The 23,534-nt window shown below is 49.5% G+C and overlaps 1 protein-coding gene across 2 annotated transcripts in view; it reads left to right on the top strand.

The window, feature by feature from the left end:
- Positions 1-23,534, top strand: part of BCR (BCR activator of RhoGEF and GTPase) — an 86,957-nt gene that overhangs the window by 27,666 nt on the left and 35,757 nt on the right. For both annotated transcript variants that reach the window (XM_088143749.1, XM_088143750.1), the window contains exons 2-8: positions 5,702-5,886; positions 8,671-8,775; positions 9,230-9,415; positions 10,081-10,188; positions 11,126-11,186; positions 11,664-11,716; positions 12,639-12,779. In XM_088143749.1, coding sequence (XP_087999875.1) covers positions 5,702-5,886; positions 8,671-8,775; positions 9,230-9,415; positions 10,081-10,188; positions 11,126-11,186; positions 11,664-11,716; positions 12,639-12,779 — 839 coding nt within the window. The remainder of the gene's footprint in view (positions 1-5,701; positions 5,887-8,670; positions 8,776-9,229; positions 9,416-10,080; positions 10,189-11,125; positions 11,187-11,663; positions 11,717-12,638; positions 12,780-23,534) is intronic.

The raw sequence follows: 23,534 nt of genomic DNA, 5'->3' as shown, positions 1-23,534 counted from the left end.
CCACAGAGAACTTCATGGGCTCTTCCACTGCATTCAGATCGCCTTGTCTATTCAGGCTGTAGAATCACAGGTTAGAGTAGAAACTGTTGGCGGTTGGCTTCTAAGCCCTAGGCCAATTTCATAAAGCACAGCATATGAGACCTCACAACTTAAGGCCCACTGGACCAGCGTTCCTCCCCCATGCCACTGACGGGTACTGTTCCTGACCTCCTGGAGGTTGCCATTGGCTGCTGAGAGATCTAGAAGGACCAGGAGTGTGTGCCTCCAATCCATGTCATCATGCAGAGCAACCAGTGCTGTTTCTATCCCATGGCTGAATCTGAATCCAGGCTGAAATGGGTTTAGATAATGGGCTCCCTCAAGAGCACTCGGTAGCTGACAACATACCACCCTCCCAAGAAAGAGGTTGAAGATCAGGTGATAGTTGTCTAAACTACCCAGTCCAGGGATGGCTTCTTGAGGAAGGTGCACAACTCCACTTCCTTCAAAGTTGATTGAAAGGAGCCAAGAGGGACATGTGTTGACTCCACAAATCGCGGGAGTCATATTAGAGAGCATCCTCTCCACTTCAACCTAGAAGTGAAATAAATGAGTTCTGTATGAGCATTAATTCAGTTGCTGAAACTCCTTTAATGCTAATCTCAGTTTGGTAGATCTTGTTAACAAAAGGCTCTGTGAGAATCTTGCTTGGAAAAGGTTAACATGAAGCAAATTCTCACCTAGCACTGGTAGGATTCCTCTATGCAGGCTTGGATAGACGACTTTCAGGGTGATCCCTGATTCCCCCTTCCCCTTTTTGGGGGAACGAGTGAACTATTCCACAGGAGATGGTGGTACATCCCCCCTTCCCTTAGAGAGGAGTTTGTGGCTGGGCCACAAGAACCAGCTAGCAGAATATTCTGAAGCATAAAAAACTAGGATTTCTGTTCCAGGATTTTTGCTGATCTCATGTCTGAGCAGATGCAAAGGCCTTTGTTTCCTCTGGTCACACCTGCTGCTGTACCAGCCCTTTACATATTCTAGCCTCCCCAGAAAGTCCTTGGGACTCCTTACCTTGCATTTTATTTCTGACCTGCCATCTGTTAACAGCCTGGATGCTAGCTTGGTGGTAGTCAACATTTTTCTTCTTATTTCATCACAGCTTTCCCACTGTTCCAGAGACAGTATTCCAGCACTGAGTATGCCCAATTATCTCTTTCTGACAACTTGTCCAATTTACTGCCCATTTTTAAAGTGTCTATTTCAGCTTTTAGATCCTCCTTTTCCTACCTCTCTAAATTTGACGGTGAAACCAAAAGGACAGTTCTACCTAGGAACAGTATCCATTGCCATGTAAACTATAAGAAAGACAACTGGCCTGAACTTTTATTTTTTGGCTGAGTTCTCCTAGAATAACTCAGTCCATTCTTGTACTTGCATGTTATCTTTTCAGGCCTCAACAGCTACTACCCAGGCCTAATGCCTCCCCATTCTCTTCCACTCCTGATGACTCACACTTTCTCCAGGAAATCTAAGCAGCTCTCTAGTCACACCTGCTGCATTGAGCAATTTCTCAAGAAACAATGAGATCTTTCCAAGGCTTCCTAGAAGCAAGTCTGCTGACCAGCATCACCATGAAGGGACCGCCCCCCCCCCAATTGTTTGGAAATCACATGTAGCTTTCTTTCAGACTCCTCTATTCCAGATGACTGCTTAAGAAGCTGGATGCTAAATTGATCGACTCCATAGTTGCATAGATTGTCCTGCTAGTGTTTTGCTTACTGCTTCAGTGAATATCAATTTCCACCATTCCCTCTCTGCCCCTTAATGCTTTACTCTACTAAACCCTCTCATCTTGAGGGAGGGAGAGTGAAGAGGTTGAGATGGAAATATTTTAGGTTCCTGGTGCAGACAGGCAGAATGGAATAGCTGATTCATTGGAAGGACTGCCTAGAGACAGATCTGGGGAAGCAGCAGCGGGCATCCACATGGCCTACCTTTTGCAGTTCCTTTGGCAATACCTGCACGAGGCTATGTCCCTCACTGGCCTCCAGTTTGGCCTCAACAACAACCAATTCACTGGCCTCTAGGAGAAGACTACCTGCTTTGGGAACAGCGGTGGTGACTGGATTACTATCCATAGAGGAATGTCCATAATATAATATCCATAATATAGATTATTATATATATTATAATATCCATAATATCCACAGAGGAAGAAAGATTTTCAGCAGGAATGGACATTCTCCGAACACCTCATCCACCTGTATGGATGAATTCTAGAATTGGAAGAGCCACTGGAGTCAAGAGACCAGAGGCCAAAAATCCCACTCCCAGCTGTCAGTTATCAGGACATTCTGAACATTTTCTCCCCCCCCCCACCTCACACCCATCCTAGAGGGAATTGTCTTGGCCTGGAGATAAATAGGAGGTTGGCGTAATGGACCCCTACACACCTGTTGTCACCTCTCCAGGGAGATGAAAATGCTTCTTCTCCCAGAGTCCAATGGATGGGAGTTGTGAGAAAGTGCTGCTGTTCATTTCACTAGTGTAGACTTTCTTGCTGGCCTCTGTACCGCAAGGCAGATTTGCTTCACAGCACCAGAATCTGCTGCCTGCAGCTCTGACGATACAGCCTCTGAACTCAGCCTGCTGGTGAGGGACAGGGAAAAGCTTGAGAAACAGCTGTTCATGCGAAAGGGACTTTGGCTTGGAGGACTGGCTGGGGTTCGTGCCAAAGAGCCTGCGCAGCGTGGAGTTCGTGGTCCAGGAAGCCAAATGAAACTAGAGTAGCCTTTCAGCCGATCAGAAATCCTCATTTTTGCAGGACGGAGCAGGCCGCAAAATGGGATGTCTAAGAGCTTGACAGGCCACCAAGAAGGTCTGGTGGGCTCTGTTTAATTGTCTGAGCCACAAGGAGCCTGAATCTGCTCTCTGTGTCTACATGTTGGCATTCTTCTGAGAGCCAGACTCTTTGAAAATAACAATAAAAAAGTCCACCCTTAGAAAATCACCCACCGTTGCCTAAATTCAGCAGTTTGAAAAGTTGGCAAACTTTTTGAGTGCCCAGGGTCTGAGGTTGAATAGACTATCCTTTAGCTATTAATGGTAGAAAACACCACCCCACCCCTATATCTATGGGGCTGGGTGTCAGTAGTAGAAAATGATGCTGTTTATGCATAGGGCATGTTTTACCCCCTTGGGCATTTCTTTCTGTTCCTTTGGCTCAGTTGTTCTTAAACTGAGGGTAATTATCCCCAAGGGGGTAATTTGGGCATATCCTGGGGGTATTAGAGCAATTTGTAATTGCTGTTTTGGAGTTAAGGATCCAGTTTGGGATGGCCGCTGCTGAGATGCTTGTGTAAAACAACGGAGTCAGCTTTTTTGTGGGAGTGGTGACCTTACTTGAGATGGGAAAAGGGGTGATTGGGTCAAACAGTTTAAGGACCACCACTTTAGTTTGAAGAGAACCTGTACTGATTAAAGTTTGAGGTTAATGTAATGACAGGATTGATCTAGTGTTTATCGGTGTTCAAACATCAACAGCAGGGCTGGTAGCCAAGGGCGCTCCAGATGTTTGGACTTCAGTACCTGTCAGCCACAGCCAGAATAGCCAATGATTGCAGGAGTTAATAATCCAAAAGGGGTGGGGGGGAGCACATTTGTCTACAGGGAAGAGACCAATCAACTGAGCAGCACGATTTGTGATAGGCGGTGGGATTTTTCAATGAAGAGCCATTACTGGAGTTTCTTATGGTTCACGACCCAGCTTGCGAGGTGGGTTGCTGGCCTTGCCTTATTTCAAAGGATCGCTCTTTGTTCTAGAACACAGGTGAGGAAAGCTTTGGTTGATGTACTGGTGGTGGCCATTCCTATACGTTGAAGATAGTCACTCGTGTCCTTGTCACCTCTTCATTTAGTCAGTCAATTCACTTCTGCCTGCAAAGATCCCATGGAAACTTCAGCTGGTGCTCATGTCTCAGTGGCCTCATTAACCTTATGCGGGTCCTGTGAGAGCTGCACCAGCTTCGAGTTTTCTTGTTTCTAAGTGCAGTTCAAGGCAATGAAAGTCCTCCATGTGATGAGACCTGGATGCCCAAGAGTGCCTCCTCCAGGGAGAATCCGCATGCCAGGGCATACGGAGAAAACCTTGCTGGATGTTTGGCAGGAAGGGCTCAGAAGTGAGCATTCTCTGAGCGGGTTCCTCCTATGAGTGGCCCCTGCTCAGACCCTAGAGTATTTCCGAAGGCCGTCGGGCACTGACCACTCATGCAAAGTAAGATGTTGATGCTGTTGGATTGCTGTAATATATCCAGTTATTTTTTGTGTTTAGCGTAGGATTGTGCACACCACACTAACTTTATACATTGTTAGCACATAGGAATATTGTGGTACATGTAAATATTTCTGTTTTGGATTTGCTGGCTGTAACGCATTTTGAGGCAGCTGGTTGGCAGAAGCAGTGTGGAAGCTGGAAAATAAATACATAAACTTTGACTTTCCATGACTTGACATCTATGGCCTGCCACTGCATAGATGTGGAAAGCCACGGAGATGATCTTGGAGAAACTAGGCAGAGACCACAGCTGCAAAAGATGCTTTAAGCCCGGGGTACAGAGGAAGAATCTCAGGCTGATTCTTGTCCTCCCTAATTCGCTGGAGTACCGGAGGGAGGGGAGGGGAATTGCGGTCAGGCTTTCACGATTCCGTTACTAGAGCCCAGATCAACAAAATATGGCTGCAGTCAGACTCGTGGACCTGTTTCCTGATCCTCAAAGAGCTGAGGGTGGAGTAACGCCTGCATTCATGTCATTGGTATTGATCTGGGGGCAGAGTTGGCATCTGAGAGCCCTGCCCCACTGCCTAGCCCATTTTTCTTCCACCTTGTCTTGTCCAGACGGGTTGTGTTGTGGGAGGGGAGGGGCACGGAAACTCCCCTGGGAACAGGCAAGCCAACTTTCCATTTTGCCCCTGGATCAGCAAATTCGGCAAATAAATCCTGAAGGTGCCGTTGCGTGGTGATGGCCACAATCGTCGTTCTGGGCTTTCTCCCCAGGGTTTTTTTTTCCTTTTCAGTTTGTGCTCTGATCCCCAAATCTGTGTTTCCATCATGAATGTCCACATGCAAACGTTATGAATAGCAGTTTGGTGGATACTCTGGGCAGGAGAAGGGCCACCAGTCTCCCGTGTGGACTCTCGCTTGTCGCTTGATGAATGAGTTGGCCCGATGGACCTGGGCACCTCCTTTTTTTTATTATCTCAAAGTCTCTAGTTCTCTGTTTGGAGGGCAGCCACAAGTCACAACATCAAAACTGCAGTTGCAAATTAATCCACAAAATGCAGATTTCTGTTTTCCCCACAGGTTTGTGTTGTGAAGAGTCAAATATGTATTATTCTAGTAGACTTTGGACCATAACAAAATTAATGTGTGTAGCTTTGCTTTCCAGTCATATCCTGCTCCTAGTCACAAGATCCTTTTTTTCTGCATGCTCTGAAATTTCAATTATGCATTCATTGGAAAGATCAGGAGATTGGTCTGAAGGTGTTGGTGCCAGATTAGCAAGGTCTCCTGGAGACCCTTCTGCAGGAAAATTGGAAATGTGAATGATCAGGGGTCCACAGAGCAGCTTTTGAAGGCTTAGATCAAGAGGAAGACCACAAGAACGCTGTTTGTACCCCAGGCCGATTGTTCATTCCCATTCCGCTTTCCTTCCTTTCACAGATATTTCTTTTGGTGGCATGCCACCTGGCTACGCTTATGATGTGGACAGAGCTGAAGAACAGAGGCACCACCATGACATGATGCCCTTCATTGATGATTCCCCCTCTTCTTCACCCCACCTTAGCTCCAAGAGCCGAGGCAGTCGAGATGGGTTCTCTTCAGGATCCCTGGAGTCTTCAAAATCAGTGAGTTGCTGCAACATGGCCTGTGGCAAAGAGGGGAGCTGGAATGTTGGCCTTGTATGTACGGCTGTAACCCTGCAGGCTCAGAGGTGCAGAGGGAGGTGTTGGGCCGTGCCTTGGGTTGACAGCAGGACCCAGAGCTGCATTTGGACTGCCTGCCCCGCTGGTGATGCGCAGCGCCTCCGGCTTGGAAGTTTGGATACCCGTTGTGCAGGGCCATCTCCTCTGGAGTAAAAGGGGGGGGGTGGGCAAGTTCAGCCAGAGGCTTAGAAGCCTCGCAACTGCTTGGGAATTTACACCATTTCTCCTGTGGTGCTGGCTTCGTGAGGACTTTTCGACCGCTCAGGCTGTGCTGTTGGCTTCACACAAAATAAAAACTGGCCAAAAACACAAAGAACATTTTGGTGAGAGGAGAAGTGTGAGGAAAAGAAAGATCTCCTGATTCCATTTGGCAGGAGATAAAGTTACATTTGCTAAGTGAAGCTGGATTCTGCTACTCATCCTGGACATTTTTTCCATTTGTCACACCTCCCAAACGTATTCTGTATGTTTTCTCTGCTTTGTTTTGCCCAGTTACTTCTGTTGTTCAGGGCATACTTTGGCACAGAGCTGTGGTGGGTTCCAACGCTCTTCTTTCCACGGCAGGCCACGAACCTCCCTGTCCCTGGTCCCTCTGTCTCAACCAAGGGCTTCCCTGAGACACAGTCCACCTGCCATCAGGCTTACTGCCCTCAGGTTCTTTCTCTCCCGTGAAGGCTGCTGGGTGATCTCCAGTTTCCCCTCCTGCTGAATTCTGTTTGGGTCAAGGAAGGCTTCTCTGGGCTGCTCCAGCTGAGCTGCATTTGTCCCTCCCAGAAGCCCTCACGTCTCTTGCCTGCCAAGGCGCCAGCCGTAATCATCTTCCCTGAAGAGCCTTTGTGCCCTGAGAGGGAAGGAAGATGGCGCCCGGCAGAACTTAGGGCTTCCTTTGCTCGTGGACTCTGCCTGATGGAAACCCCTCGTTTCACGTGTGCGGACCCCCTTCTCCCTGTGCGTGCTTGCTGGAGGCCTTGCCTCTCGGTGGGATGTGTTCTTGCGGCTCAGGATAAAAAAAGGATACCAGCAATTGTGACAAAGAATTGACTGTGAAGATGCAGCTCAGCCACGCATCTCACAGGCTTCTGGTCTCGGACCCTTTTTGAGGTTCCTCTGACCAACGTGGAGCAAGGCCTTAGGGCTTTCCTGGAGCGTGGCTCAGGAGATGGAGGACAGGGCGCAGTGCCTTCATTTGGGAGGGCTGGGCTTCTTTGGCAGTCGCCTGGGCACAGGGGTTGAGAAGGGCCCTCCCTGCGTCCTCCTGCAGGGCTGAGCAAAAGCTGAGGAAGGAGGCATCCAGGGGTGGATGTGGCACCTGGGGCAGCCCTTTCAAAGGTCCCAGAGGGAACGGGCAATCTAGGGACTGCACGCTGGCTTCTGGCAGGGGGTCCTGCCCTTTGCTCCTCTCCCCTTTGAGTCTGCCAGGCTGTGTTCTCATGAAGTTGCGGAGACTTTCCCAGCCGCAAACTGGGGAGGGAGAGGAAGGGGGGGAGAAGGAACCGGAGAGACTTTGCTTTGCAGAGGCTGGGAGAGTGATCAGGCCCTGAATGGGGGTGGGGTGGGGGGCTCAGTGGGGGCCTGCGGGGTGGCTTTGAAGGGAGTGACCCTCTGTGAGGAGCTCTTGGCCAGCCCTTTCCTTCTGCCAAGACCCCGCCCTTCTTACCTGGCTCTGACTCACCCCCTGTCTCTTTATTCTCTGCTGCTTTAATGGCTCCGCTCGAATAGGCAAGCCCTTCCTGAGCTGAGATTGGCAAGGATGCTATTGGCGTGCTATAAATAATGCTGGCTCTGCCCCCTCTCCTCTTCCACTGCTCCCCACGTGAAGCTCCGTCCCTCGGCAGCGCCTCCCAAAAGAGGAAACGCAGCCCTCCTTCTGGGCCGGCTGGCTGGACACGTCTGCTGGCGCCATGCGGCAGGCCCGGCGCTGATGGCTCCTGAGAGCCTGGCACCCCTGGGGAGCAAGCCTCCCTTGGCCCCCGGGCCTCCTGAGACCCAGTGAGATCCAAACCCTGTCCGGTGGGGGTGGGGGTGGGGGTGGGGGTGTCATAGGGCTGCTTTCAGGGAGGGGCAGACAATAAGGCTGGTAGGAGGGCGAGTGGGGTCCCCTGCTGGGCTTCTCTTGCGCCCGTTACAGCCAGGCAGGTGGGTGTGGTTCAGGAGTCGGCCAGGAGAGTGAGGAAGGGGCCAAAGGGGGAGGAGCCTGGTTCTGTCTCCTCACAAGTCAGTTTGGATTGCGTTTGCTCCAGCAGCAGCCTGGGGTCTGCCGTTTCACTCTGGCTCTGCCCTGCCGAGGCTCCCAGCTCAGGATCTGAACCCAGCCTGCGCAGAGCTGCAGCTCAGGATGCTGCTTACACCCATCCAGGGCAGCCCCCCCGCCCCCCCCCGAGCTCAGTGGGGATGTGGCGGCCAGCAGCTGGCTACGTTAAGAGTGACAGCATGTGGCAGCACTGAAGATGTTACCTAGCCAGGCAACAAAGCGTTTGCAGGAAAACAACAAAGCTCAGAGAACCCCAAGGACTCCAGAGTGAAAATGTGCCTCAGTGTCCCTGTGTTGCTTAGCCCCTTTTTCCTGGGGAGAGTAGACCCCCCCTCTCCCCCAGTTGCAGACCTAATTGTTCCCTTCAGCCCCGGCACTTTCATCCCAGCCAAATCTCCAGGCCTGTGTTAGGAGACCTTGCCTCCCATTGATTCCCTTGCTCTTCCTTTCTTTAGAGTGAGCCAGACCTGGAAAAGGGTCTGGAGATGAGGAAGTGGGTCCTGTCGGGCATCCTGGCCAGCGAGGAAACCTACTTAAGTCACCTTGAGGCTCTCTTGCTGGTAAGGGCACCAGGGAATGGGTGAGTGCGTGGGTGAGAGGGAGGGAGATTTTATTCTCCGGGTAAGCTGAAGATGTTCTGGACCTGGGGAGGAATAATCAAGTGGGTCCTTCTCCCCAGGATAACAACATGGAGCAGTTCTTTGGAAAGTTCTCCTGCTGAAGCTCCATTCAGTGGTATGGGAGCTGAGCAAGAACTTTGCTGTGTTGTTCTGCAGCTTCTGCTCATTCTCTAATGGCTTAAGCCATTTCTAGCCGATGGTGCTGTGGGGTGGGGTGGCGTGAGACTCTTGACGTTGCTCTTGTGCCTCCAGTAGGAAGGGTTGAGTGGATTATCGCGCTGTCCCCTAAGAGCTCCAGCATTTCCTCAAGGGTAGATGTTTGAAGAAGCAGAACCGATGCCCAGGAAGATGCCGGTGCAGATAGCAGCCAAGTCTGTGGTCTTTGATTTTTCAGCCCATGAAGCCTTTGAAAGCGGCTGCCACCACCTCCCAGCCAGTCCTGACGAGCCAGCAGATTGAGACCATCTTCTTCAAAGTGCCTGAGCTCTACGAAATCCACAAGGAGTTCTATGATGGGCTTTTCCCGCGTGTTCATCAGTGGAGCCACCAGCAACGGGTGGGGGACCTCTTCCAGAAGCTGGTAAGTAGAACATCTCTGGGTGGCCTCTTGCCTCCAGCTTCTGAGTCCAGCTTGAGGGCTCCCCATTATCCTTTACCACCATGTTTCTGGGTATGTGCAGTGTGGGAAGAGGGTGGCCGCCGTTGGAAACCAGCTGGGGGAAAGGAAGCCACCAGGTAGCACGCTGCAGGCTGCTCCCTGTCTAGTGGGCGGAGCCAGTACAGATGCCACCCTGGTGGCATCCCAGTGTTGGGCCTCCCTCCTTCTCAGGCCTAAAGCGTTCCCTGGATGGCTCCGGGCAGCCTTCCTCGTAGGATGTCCCCACTTCCCTGAAGGAAGAGCAGGAGGCGGACGTGTGTCCAGTTTTGGACCTTTACGACTGTCGCGTCTGCCTGTTCCCCAGCGAGCTTAGGGTGGAGCAAGAGAAGAGGCCATTTGGCTGAGAAGAGGGGCCATCTTTCCCCAGGACGTCAAAGTCAGTGGGGCCGGGCTGGGCACGTCTCCCACCTCTGGCTCGGCCCTCGGCGGGCATCCTGCCAGTTGCGGGGCAGAGGCTCATCCCGACATGTCCTCTGCTTCCCCCAGATCTCCAGCCGGCCTCCTGAGCAGGCACTGCTGGCGGCCATCTCTCTCCCCCCGCCTTTCCGCTCCAGGCTTGGTCTCATTCCGCGTTTGCCCCCCCGCAGGCCAGCCAGCTGGGAGTGTACCGGGCCTTCGTGGATAACTACGAGGTTGCCATGGAGACGGCCGAGAAGTGTTGCCAAGCCAACGCGCAGTTTGCAGAAATCTCGGAGGTGAGCAAGGCTGCGCGATGCGCGCAGGGTGCGCAGAGCCCTCGCGTCTTCCTGCGTGATGGCTGACGGTTCCCGGTGGGGGTTGGGGTCCTCCTAGGGATCTGATGAGACTCTCCTGCCCCCCAGTGGGCTAAGCCCATGACAGAACTGGTACTGCAAGTGCTGTGGGTCTCTCAGCTGCGAGGACGGAGATTGGAGAGAAGCCCAGGGGGGAGGGTGGCTTCCCCTGGGTTACGGCACCCCAGGGATCCTCCACAGAAACTGACTGACTTGAGGGCTCTCCTTGGAACCTGCAAAGCCTTGCCTGAATTTTGGCTCGCCCCAACTCAAGTCTGGGCTATGGGAGGGGAGCCCCATTCAGTCGATGGAGTCACTTCCTTCCCTAGTAAATATTCTTACGATTGGCTTTGAAGAATTCCTTCCAGTGTGGCTTTTATCAGGGAAATAATTTCCCTCCAAGCAGAACCCTTCCCCACATGACCCTCAGTGTGAGGTAGCAAAGGACCATTTCCCTCCAGAAATACCTCTCGGCTGGATTTGAACTGCCTCCCTCTGAAGGACACTTGGGAGCAGGTGGAGGTCCGCCACTACCAACTCTTTCGTTGGCCTTCAACGATTGGCCCTTAAGGGTGGAGGTTCATAGGTGTCCCTAATTTGATGAAATTCCAGCCAGTTCTGCCTGAGATACTCATCAAGCCCCCAAAGAACTGTGTTCTTCCAAAAGGAAGGGGAGAACCTGCATAGAGGTGGTGGCAACCATTATGACAAGGGGGTGTAACCACTGAGCTAGTGCTTCCTGTGCTGAAGATAATGTGCCTCGTCTGGATTTGGTGTGCAAACCAGGGAACATCTGTGGCCAGATAAGGAACAGCTGGCAGGCCCGTGAGGCACGCTGAAGGAAATTAAGCTGGAGTCTTGCCTTGCTCATCTTTTGCAGAATCTCAGAGCTAGAGGCTCCAAGGACACAAGAGACCAGACAACAAAAAACTCTTTGGAAAGTAAGTAGCGTGGCGCACCAGCGGATCTGAGACTCGTTGCTCTCTGAACAATAACGACCTGCCCCCCTGGAAGGAGTTCCATATGGTGCGGAGGGTTTCTCTGGCTTTTTTGTTCTAGAGGGACTTGTATAACCAACGCTTGGTTGGTTGGTTGGTTGGTTGGTCCTTTTTGAGCAGCAGTGCTGCTTGTTGGAGTGAAGTACTTGGGTTCACAGCGAAAGGGGGACTCTGCATGCTGTAGCAGTCCATAGTGCCTGGGGTGGGGTGGGGTGGGGTGGGGTGGGAAGGGCTTGACCAACTGTGGGGGAGTCGCACAGGCAAATTGCAAAGGATTGTGGCAGACATATTGTCAGAGAAGGGATTTTCCCATGATGAACCTTCTGCTTAGCACTCCCTTTTCTTCCTTGTTTGGATTATTTTGTTTTCCAAAGAATTACATTGCCATACAGCCTCCCATTTTCCTTTATTTTGCCACAGCTCTCCTCTACAAGCCGGTGGATCGGGTCACACGCAGTACACTTGTACTCCACGTAAGTTGCCATGAATATTAACACTCTTGCCTTTTCTACTGGAAATTGGAGATGCGTCTTTGGTTTTAGAGAAGTCAGTGAACAAGTGAGAAATAACACAAAGGATGAAAAGAGTTACCAAAATATACAACAAAATATGACATCTTTTCCCATCGGCTGGGGACCGATGGGAAAAGCAAAGCACAGGGGTTCTGTTCACCTAACGCGCTCTGTGAACCGTGTTGTGGCTGAACTGGATGGGCTGCATCAGACAGGATTGTGAAATCGTGGCTGGGTTCCCACAGTACACTGAATCACATCCTTGATGCTTAGTCTGGCTGGGCAGGAGGGTGGGCAGGCAAGACAGACCAGTAGAAGAAGTCTGGTGATCGCTGGAGGACCCATAAGGACAGCGCTTGCAGGGAAAGGGATTGATTTAAGTGCTTGGGGAATAAGGGTGTCTGTTCTTCTGCGGCTGCTGCTCCATGCAGAGCCACCTACACTTTGCCAGAAATCCACTCACTGAGCATCCCAGCGGAGCTCTTTCTTCGTCTCTGGGCTGAGAGGAAGCAAGACCTCAGCACAAGCCTAGCTCTGGGGTACTGGAGGCACCAGCAGCTGGAAGCCCAGATACAGCTGTTGGGGAGAGTAGAATTCCAGAGCGTAGGAAAAAACCTCCTAATGGACAGAGGCTCTGAAATCAGTGACCAGCGAGAGGGAAGTCAGTGGCTGTGTTCAAGCAGAGCCTGGGCAACCATCTGTCTCGGAGGCCTGATGGAGGAGCTTGGATATGGCGGTTCCTTCCACCTCTGTCGGTTGGTCCTGAGCTTTGAATTAGAGACTCGTGCCCAGCTGCCAGGCCTAGAAAGTCCGTTGGAAGTGAAGTGGACTGCTGGTGCTGTGCTCTGAGTATCTTTGTTCTCCCCTCCCTCTTAACAAGCAGGATTTACTGAAGCACACCCCATCAAGTCACCCCGACTGTCTGCTCCTGCAGGATGCACTCCGCATCTCCCAGAACTTCCTGTCTAGCATCAATGAAGAGATCACCCCCAGGAGGCAATCCATGACTGTCCAGAAAGGGGAGGTGAGTGCCCCAGGTGGCTTCTGGCGCCTCCTGGCCAAACTAGGTGGGCCTTTCGCCTGGCTAGCAGGACTTCTCTTAAGGGGTGGCTGTTTGCAGCCTGAAAGAGTGCTGGCCAGGTACAAGCAGTGCTGGAACAAAAGTCCGACACGTCCCTCTTCCAGGCCAGCTGCCATTTCTATGCCCAGCTTTGGCTCTCTGTTCAGATGGCAGAGGTGGGATAGCATCTATCCCTTCTTGCCAATGAGACACTGCATGTTCAGACCCCTAAAGGACAGGGAGGTCCTCTGGCAGTTCTTGGGGTAGGGGCATCCTCTTGGCCTGGGAAGTCCTGGTGGGGGACATGCACCAGCCTGACTCCAGTGCTGGAATGCAGAGATCCAGGTGCCCGGCTTAGCTCCGCTACAGAGGCCCTGGCGAGGCCCCGTTTTCCTCTTTGCAGGTGGAAGAGAGGAAGAGGAGGAAGGGAGCGGTTTCTCTGCAAAGGGCAGTCAGTGATGAAATGTTGGGTGCAGCTGACGCAGGCAGCTGGAGCAGACAGTGTTTCTCTGTTAGCCTATTCATGTTCCCTGCAGTGGGTCCCCTCCAGGCCATGCGTTCGAGCCCAGAAACCCTTGAGAAGCATCTCCCTGCCAGGAGTGCAAGACATCTAAAGCGAGAGGAGGCCACTTCCCCCAGGGAGGCTGTTTTTGTCCATGCTGCTGAGAAGGGCAGAATCTTTCCCTGGCAAGCTTTGCTCTGGAGCCTGCCTCCTCTTCCCCACCATTCTGATGGGGGGGGGTGCGTGTGCGCCTGCACATGTGTTGCTCTTCAGGCATGGTGATGGGCTTCTTGCTTTCTGGCCAGCTGTGCTCATGCAGCTGGCCTCCTGCTTATTTGCCTTGGCAGAGACCCACAGACTGTGGGGTGGGGGAGCAGGTAGGACCCCTGCGCCTTTCTCCTGTAAGCCTCCTGCACTGTTGTTGCAGTCCCTTCTGCCAAGTGGTCCGAGATTTGGGGGCTGGCAGTGGGATGTTGGAAAATGTATTAGAGAGGATCAGTTGCACCTATGGAATATTTACCAACAGAAGAGGACAGCTCTGATTCCCTGGGCACGTCAAGAAACATTTTATCAGGGAAACACTTAATACTTCACAATTTTTAAAAATCGTGTGCGTTGAGATAAGTTTTTTGCTGTTATTTTTCTTTGATAAAAAGTTTGTTTATGGATTTATGGACTTATATTTTTATTTATTTTATTTGTCAAATTTATACGCCGCCTATCTCCCTGTACAAGTGACTCTATGCGGCTTACAAGTAAAAAAGCGATAAAAAGCAATAAAAATCTTTACAAAAATATTCAAAGATAAAAGGCGGAGAGAGCGTCTTCAAGCCACCAACCACCCCCAGTGCTGCAAACCCCCACTGGGTCCCCATGCTAGTTGGCAGAGCCAGGTCTTCATGCTCTTCCAGAAGGCCAGAAGAGTGGGGGCCAATGTCACCTCAGGGGGCAAGATGTTCCAGAGGGTGGGGCTGACAGGGCCCATAACATTCCCTTCCTGCCAGACAGGGCGAGATGGGTCAATGTAACCTGGGCGAGACAGTTCCTCAGGTAACCTGGGCCCATGCCATTAAGGGGTCATAACCGACGTCTTGAATTGGACCCAGACCGGCACCCAGTGCAGCTCACGCAGCAGAGATGTTACATGCACAGCCCTAGAGGCGCCCATAGCTGTCCATGCCGCTTCATTCTGCATCAGATGCAGCTTCCGGATACTTTCCAAGGGTAGCCCCATATAGAGCGCATTGCAGTAGTCCGTGTGGGAGATGACCAGGGCACGAGTGACTGACTGGAGGGACTCCCAATCCAGGAAAGGGCGCAGCTGGTGCACAACATGAAGTTGAGCAAAGGCCCTCCTGGCCACGGCTGCCACCTGCTCCTCGAGCAGGAGCCGTGACTCCAGGAGGACCCCCAGATTACACACTGGGTCTGTCTGGGGCAGTGCCACCCCATCCAGGACCATAGCTGGTAAGGCCCCAGATACGGAAGAGCCCCGAACCCACAGCCACTCCGTCTTACCAGGGTTCAGCTGAAGTCTGTTGTTCCCCATCCAGACCCCCACAGCCTCCAAGCACCATGAAAGAACACCCACAGCATCACTTAATTCATCCGGGATGGAGATGTACAGTTGGGTATCATCCGCACACCGATGATATCTCATCCCATGGTGACAGATGATCTCACCCAGCGGCTTCATGTAGATGGCCTTATATGGCCTCCAGTTCTCAAAAATGCAACTTGGGGTGATGTTGAGCAATAAAAACAAAATTAGAATATCCCCAACAACAAAAACAGACCCCCCCCCCCAAAACAAAATTCTCAAAAGGGATCCAGAGAATTGCTCCAGACATTTCCTCATTTTGTTCAGTCTATGCTTGATCTTAACCAAAAAGCTGAGAGGTCTAAATCAGTTCTGCCCCTGTGGCACTATTGAATCCATCCTTCATACATTAACACTGCTCCTTTTATGATGGGGTCCTCCTCTTTGTTTTGTAGTTTCATGCCTCAGATCAGACTGGCAGAATCTATATTAACATATTTTACCAGACATGAAAACTGTTCTTTGACATAAACGGGCAAAGATATCAGTATCTGCAAACCACTGTCTGGGTTCCATTGAGTAAAACAATGTTTACATTACTGGTATTCAACTATTACTTTATTTTGGTTTGTTTCTTTATGATCTTTGAAATAAATTGGGTTGATTTTGTTTGGGCATTTCCCATTCTGTTACAGTCTTTTTGAGGACGATGTCTAGAATGGACCCAGGCCCTTCTCATCTTGTGATTGCATTACTGGGATTTGCCCTCCGTGGGGCTGCCCTTGAAGACCACTCTCGGAAACTTCAGATGGTCCGAGCGCAGCAGCCTCGATGCTCCCTTGTCAGTCTCAGAACTGCCATATTACACCACAGCTGTGGGAGTTGCGCTGGTCACTCATGTGTTTCCAAGTGCAATTTGAGGTGCAGTCTGCCCTGTAAAGACCTATATAGTTCAAGGCCTGGATATTTCCACCTAAATGCTGCCCAGACAACCAGGCAGGGCATACTGAAGGTCCCTTCCTATTGCAAGATGTGTTGGGAGGGGGTTCAGTTATTCTGCAGCTTTCTGCTGTCCCTTTTTCTTTTAATAATTCTAAGTTGGCCTGGTCTGCAAACATGGTACCATTACTGTTGTTGTTTAGTCGTTAAGTCGTGTCCGACTCTTCGTGACCCCATGAACCATATTGCGCCAGGCCTTCCTGTCCTTCACTGCCTCCCTGAGTTTGCTCAGTTTCATGCTCATTGCTTCAGTGATGCTATCTAACCATCTCATCCTCTGCCGTCCTCTTCTCCTTTTGCCTTCAATCTTTCCCAGCATCAGGGTCTTCTCCAAAGAGATCTCTCTTCGCATTAGGTGGCCAAAATATCTGAGCTTGAGCTTCATTATCGATCCTTCCAATGAGCAATCAGGGTTGATTTCCTTTAAGATTGACTGGTTTGACCTCCTAGCAGTCCAGGGGACTCTCAAGAGTCTTCTCCAGCACCACAGTTCAAAGGCATCAATTCTTCGGCGCTCAGCCTTCTTTATGGTCCAGCTCTCACAGTCATACATTACTACTGGAAAAACCATCGCTTTGACTATGCGGATCTTTGTCAGGAAGGTGATGTCTCTGCTTTTTAATATGCTGTCTAGGCTTGCCATAGCTTTCCTCCCAAGGAGCAAGCGTCTTTTAATTTCATGGCTGCAGTCTCCATCTGCGGTGATCTTGGAGCCCAAATAAATGAAGTCTGTTACTGCTTCCATTTCTACCCCTTCTATTTGCCAGGAATTGATGGGTCCAGATGCCATGATCTTAGTTTTTTAATGTTGAGTTTCAAGCCAGCTTTTGCACTCTCCTCTTTCACCCTCATCAAGAGGCTCTTTAGTTCTTCTTCACTTTCTGCCATTAGGGTGGTATCGTCCGCATATCTGAGGTTGTTGATGATTCTCCCTGCAATCTTAATTCCGGCTTGTGATTCTTCCAGCCTGGCATTTCTCATGATGTACTCTGCATATAGGTTAAATAAGCAGGGTGACAGTATACAGCCTTGTCGTACACCTTTCCCTATTTTGAACCAATCGGTTGCTGCATGACCGGTTCTAACTGTTGCTTCTTGGCCCACATACAGATTTCTCAGGAGACAGGTAAGGTGGTCTGGTATTCCCATCTCTTTAAGAATTTGCCAGAGTTTGTTGTGATCCACACAATCAAAGGCTTTTGCATAGTCAATGAAGCAGAAGTAGATGTTTTTCTGGAACTCTCGTGCTTTCTCCATGATCCAGCGAATGTTGGCGATTTGATCTCTGCCTCTGCCTCTTCGAAACCCAGCTTGTACATCCGGTAGTTCTCGGTTCACGTACTGCTAAAGCCTAGCTTGTAGGATTCTGAGCATAACCTTGCTAGCATGTGAAATGAGTGCAATTGTGCGATAGTTTGAGCATTCTTTGGCGTTGCCCTTCTTTGGAATTGGAACGTAAACTGACCTTTTCCAATCCTGTGGCCACTGTTGCGTTTTCCAAACTTGCTGGCATATTGAGTGCAGCACTTTAACACCATCATCTTTTAGTATTTTAAATAACTCAGCTGGAATACTGTCATCTCCACTAGCTTTGTTGTTAGCAATGCTTCCTAAGGCCCACTTGACTTCACTCTCTAGGATGTCTGGCTCAAGGTCAGTGATCACACCAGCGTGGACATCAGGGACATTAAGATCTTTCTTGTATAGTTCTTCTGTGTATTCTTGCCACCTCTTCTTAATCTCTTCTGCTTCTGTTAGGTCCCTGCCTTTTTTGTCCTTTATCATGCCCATCTTTGCACTAAACGTTCCTTTCATATCTCCAATTTTCTTGTAGAGATCTCTAGTCTTCCCCATTCTATTGTTTTCCTCGATTTCTTTGCATTGTTCATTTAAGAAGGCCTTCTTATCTCTCCTTGCTATTCTCTGGAAATCTGCATTCAGTTGCTGATATCTTCCCCTTTCACCCTTGCTTTTCGCATTCCTTCTTTCCACAGCTATTTGTAAAGCCTCATCAGACAGCCATTTTGCTTTCTTGCATTTCTTTTTCTTTGGGATGGTTTTAGTTGCTGCCTCCTGTACAATGTTACGGACCTCAGTCCATAGTTCTTCAGGCACTCTGTCTACCAAATCTAATCCCCTAAATCTATTCATCACCTTCACTGTGTACTCACAAGGAATATGATCTAAGTCATACCTGAGTGGTCTAGTGGTTTTCCCTACATTTTTCAATTTAAGCCTAAATTTTGCAGAAAGAAGCTCATGATCTGAGCCACAGTCAGCTCCTGGTCTTGTTTTTGCTGTCTGTATAGAGCTTCTCCATCTTTGGCTGCAAAGTATATAATCAATCTGGTTTCGGTATTGACCATCTGGTGATGTCCATGTGTAGAGTCGTCTCTTGTGTTGTTGGAAAAGAGTGTTTGCTATGACTAGCTTGTTCTCTTGACAGAACTCTATTAGCCTTTGCCCTGCTTCATTTTGTACTCCAAGGCCAAACTTGCCTGTTATTCCGATTACTCCTTGACTTCCTACTTTAGCATTCCAATCCCCTATGATGAAAAGGACATCTTTTTTTGGTGCCAGTTCTAGAAGGTGTTGTAGGTCTTCATAGAAGTGGTCAACTTCAGCTTCTTCAGCATCAGTGGTTGGGGCATAGACTTGGATGACTGTGATATTGAATGGTTTGCCTTGGATACACACTGAGATCATTCTGTCGTTTTTGAGGTTGTACCCCATTACTGCCTTTCCCACTCTCTTATTGACTATGAGTGCAACTCCATTTCTTCTAAGGGTTTCTTGGCCACAGTAGTAGATATAATGGTCACCCGAATTAAATTCACCCATTCCCGTCCATTTCAGTTCGCTGATTCCCAAGATGTCGATGTTCAGTCTTGTCATCTCATGTTTGACCACATCCAGCTTGCCTTGGTTCATCGATCTTACCTTCCAGGTACCTAGACAATATTGTTCTTTACAGCATCGGACCTTCTTTTCGCTTCCAGATACATCCACAGCTGAACGTCCTTTCGGCTTTGGCCCAGCCGCTTCACTCTTTCTGGAGCTACTTGGAATTGCCCTCCGCTCTTCCCCAGTAGCATATTGGACACCTTCCGACCTGAGGGGCTCATCTTCCGGCATCATATCTTTTAGCCTTTTAACATTGTCCATGGGGTTTTCTTGGCAAGGATACCGGAGTGGGTTGCCATTTCCTTCTCCAGTGGACCACATTTTGTCAGAACTCTCTGTCATGACCTGTCCGTCTTGGTGGCCCTGCACGGTATAGCTCATGGCTTCACTGAGTTACGCAAGCCCCTTTGCCACGACAAGGCAGTGATCCATGAAGGGGGGTACCATTACTGCTCGTCCCTAATTCCAGTTTGTTTATGAACAAATGTCAAGGTACTGATACCAGTACAGATAGTGGAGGGGAGGGGATGGTATGTGGGAATGACCATGGGAGGCAGGAGGGAACCGTCATATAAAAGGCAGCTGAGCCCGCAGCAGGAATGTGGGTGGAGCAAGAGGCTCAGAAGAGACCCTCCCTAGTTTCTGGGCTGTAAAGGAGGCGGGGCGGGGGGGGAGAAGTACTTTCAGACTTGCAAGGTTGATGTAGACCAGACAGGAATCACGACTAACTGAGCTAATTCTATTTATTGTAAGGTTACAATTAACAGAATTCCTGCTGCAGGCTAAGCTGCCTTTTATCTGACTGTTCCCTTGTTGCTTCTCCTTGCCCTGTCTCCCAGGGTCATTCCCACATACCATTACAGGATCCTATTTACTTATCTCTCCAGTGTGAACTTGGACCCAGTGTTCAAAGTTGGAAGGGGCCAATATCTCAATGCGTTTCTCCTTTTTGCTGAACATGGTGCTGTTAGCTAGCAGACCTCTTGCATTGCTGCACTTCCTGCAAAGTCAACTCACTGGGGGCTGGGGGGGGTATATAGCACTCAGTGACGAACACAGAACCGTGAGGCAGGGGGAGGTCTTCCTCCTCTGGAAGAAAAACCTGCCTGTTTCTCTGCTCAGAGTTAGCTGGCTGGGCTGAGTAACAGATCCTCCTCTCCAGTGTGAAAATTGTCATTTTTTTCCTCCTCTGTTGTGTTTGCTCAAGAGTCTTGGGGGCTGCCAGAATTGCTTTTGTCACCCTGGAGGTTTCTCCAGCAGCATCCCCACCATGTGTAATGCTGCTTGCCTCCCCCATCCCAAGGCTATTCAACTAGAGACATGGGCTTCATCGTATTCATTAGAGGAACAGATTGGAGTACTGTTCTCCTCCTGGTCCTAATGACCCCCTACAGCAAGAGGCAGGCTGTATGACTGTGGCCAAGCACAAGAGACGGCGATCCGGTGCTCCAACTTCTGGCCACTTGGTTCTTCATACTGAAGGAGAGGCCTGATATTAAACAGAGGCCACCATGGCTCTCACCTCGTCCATTCACCGTTGTATGCATGGGATTTATACCTCTTTCATTGCATAAGGTGGGGTATGAATCCAGATCTCAGGAGTAACCTTAACCTACCATGGGAAAGGAGACAATGCTCTTACCTGAATATCCTTCACCTTACTGCTGGAAGCTGGAACTAACATGCACGTATCAAAACCCCCCAAAGAGTGGGTTTGTTCACAGTTTCAGTACTAGCTACCAAAGTATCTTTGCCACCCAGTGCTCCGTTGGGTGCATCTGCAGCTCAGACCAGCACATGCAAACCATTTCCCTTAGTAGCACCGTGGTAATACTCTGTGGAGGCCCCCATCTCCTCCTCAGACCAGCTGGGAGGAGACTAGTCTAGAGGTTCACTGCTTTTGCTGGCCACGTGCTGCCTCTCACCAACACCTCAGGGTTGCATATTCAGCAGACTGAAGCCAAGCGATGACCCCCGGTAGATCCAGAATACAGTCATCCGTAGCGTTCCTTCTACGAAAAGCCACTGGAAACGTGGCAAAGTCCACTTTCTAGGCCATCTACTACTAAATGAATGGAAAAGCAATAAAAAAAAAAATCAAGTACATTTTAAAGCAAGCAACAAGGGGAGATGTATTGGACTTAACCCTAAATACTGCCTGGAATCTTGTCCTAAACCTGAAGTTATTGACCTGATGAGAAATAGCACTCATGACCATGAATCATAGAATGAAAGAGTTGGGAGGGACCCTGGGTATGATCTAATCCAGTGTTTCTCAACCTTGGCGGCTTGAAGATGTGTGGACTTCAACTTCCAGAATTCCCCAGCCAGTTGGCATCTTCAAGCCACCAAGGTTGAGAAATGCTGATCTAATCCAACCCCTTGTCCAGTGCTGGAAACTGCTATTACACCATCCCCAACTGACCATCATCCATCCTGTGTTTAAGCACCTCCAGTGAAGGAGAATCCAGCATATCCCAAGGCAGTCTTTTCCGTTATGGAACAGCTCTCACTATTAGGAATTTTCTCCTCATGTCCAACTGAAGTCTACTTCCTTGTAATTTGAACCCCTTGTTTTTTGTCTCTGGAACCACACTGAACAATTCTTAACCTGTCAGCTTTTCAAATACTATCCTGTCTCCTTGCAGACTTCTCTTAATCAGTGCCTCCAACAGTTCCTTGCAAGATTTTTCATGATGTGGGTTACTCTCTTTGAAAAATGTTAGATTATCAATGTCCTTCCTAAAATGCAGAGTTCAGAACTGGATGCAATATCTAGTTGTGGTCTGGCCAACACAGAATGGAGAAGGATGGTGACTTTTAATGATGCACTTCTATTCATGGTTGTTGTTGTTTTTGCACTGCATCATGTTATTTTTTGCATGTGTTGTTTCCACATGTATAGGTACCCAGTGGGGTCCACACCATCCTTTTCAAAAGGTGTTCTTGTTAGCCAGAGAGGCCTGTCTCGTGTTGGTGCCATGCAGTGCAGTGCATCGTAGCATCACCAATTCTAATGATTCTGCTTACCTAACTCCAGATGCTCCCTGCAGCTCTGTTTGGTCAACCTTGAAATAGACTCAAAACAGGCAAGAAAGTGCTTTGCATGCTATAGTGTGAAGAAATGTCCACAACTTAAGATACGGATTTTCACCCCCATCCAGAAGTGTTGCCACAAATGCCTCTTAAACTGGGAGAGTTAACTTGGGCCACAAGTATTGGAGGGCACATGATTCATCAAGAATGCGGAACTTGTATCAGCTGTCTGGAGCTCCTTGCATTTAAGGGTCTACAGCTGCACAGAATACCAAATATTTCCTCAGAACTGCAGTCCATTATATCAGCAAGCAAGAAGGTCTGTAAGTGCAATTGCTCCTCAGTCTTTTGCAGGAGTTCTGGGAATAGCATGTTAGGGTCCCATTCTGCTTATTAACCTGCCCCAGCCCCAGCAGACAGCATCAGCTGCCCCAGGGATATGGGAAGCAAAGGAGGATTGGGACTGGTTGCAAGGCTTGGCTTGGATCCCTAGATATTTTATCCAGCAGTTTCGTGTAGATATTAAGAACCCACTGGGATCAACTGAAGAAATTGCCCCCAAACCTACTAGCCTTCATGATATTCTCCTGAGGTTTGGGTTTGGGCACCGTGTTCTGCAGTGGTTCTCCTTCCTAAAAGAGGCCTTTTCAGTTGGTGGGCCCTTGGCTGCTCAGTTGTGGGTGCCACAGGGCTCAGCGCTCTGCCCACTCCTGTTCAGTATCTGTGTGAAGCTGCTGGGCGAGGTCATTGCTGGTGCAGGGTCAGGTATCACCAGTACACTGGAGACTGTTAGGTCTGGATAGGGACCTCCCTACTCCCAGTAAGACAAGAATGGCTGTAGATTTGTAAGCCATTTAACTCCACAGAGATATTATCTTTTGTTTTCCTCTGTGCTGAACTATCTCATTATTGGATTATTGCAATGGAGCTGCCCTTAAAGAGCATTCAGAAGCTCTACCTGGTCCGGAATGCAGTGACTCAGGGAGTTGTGGGCGTGCCTTGGTTTGCCCATGGAACCTCTCTACTTTAAGGGTTCCACTGGGTTTCAGGGTGCAAATCAAGGTGCTGGTTGTCACCTTTAAAACTGTTCAAGGCCTGGATACCTGTGGGACTCCCTTCTCCCAGTAACATCTCCGTGCCCCATAAGTGCTGCAGACTCGCTCTGGAATTGCCATCTGCAGGGACATAGAAAGGGTGCCTTCTCAGTTGTGACCCCCTCCTAATCTGGAATAGCTTTCCCCTGAACATTCAAATATCCCCCTCCCTCCTGGCTTTGAGAGAGTCCATTAAAACACGGCTGTTCCATCAGATCCTAGAATGCTCTGCGTGGTGAGGAAGGGTGTTTTAATTTTTGGTCCAATGAGAGTAGCGTTCCATTTTTTACATTTTTTCTATTGACTTTTCTATTGTTATTTATATTGGTATGCTTAATTATTTGCTTTTAATCTGAATTTATGAAGATGGTATGCTGCTCAGAGTCGGCATTGATTGGAGTGGCTTTCAAGTCTTGTTCAGTTGTCTCCTTGAGGCCATGCTCCACAATTCTTGTTGAGTCAAAGTCTCATTTGCCCTGAATGCTGTTGCTCTAATTCATTAGGGGAAATCTTGTCTCCGTAATAGGCCAGAGTGTTTTTCTCTAGGTTAGGACACATATCTTACAAGAGAGGGTTGTGCTATCTTTTTCTTCCCAAACCTGCACCCTATTTGTAGGAAGTTTGGCCTCCCTAAGATGTTCCCT

Source organism: Python bivittatus, unplaced genomic scaffold (genome assembly GCF_059951505.1).
Source record: "Python bivittatus isolate LINGU-HERP-01145 unplaced genomic scaffold, Pbiv_v1 ctg000390_np1212, whole genome shotgun sequence".
Lineage (NCBI taxonomy): Eukaryota > Metazoa > Chordata > Lepidosauria > Squamata > Pythonidae > Python > Python bivittatus.
Note: the sequence above shows the minus strand (reverse complement) of the source record. Positions and strands in the feature narration are given on the sequence as shown.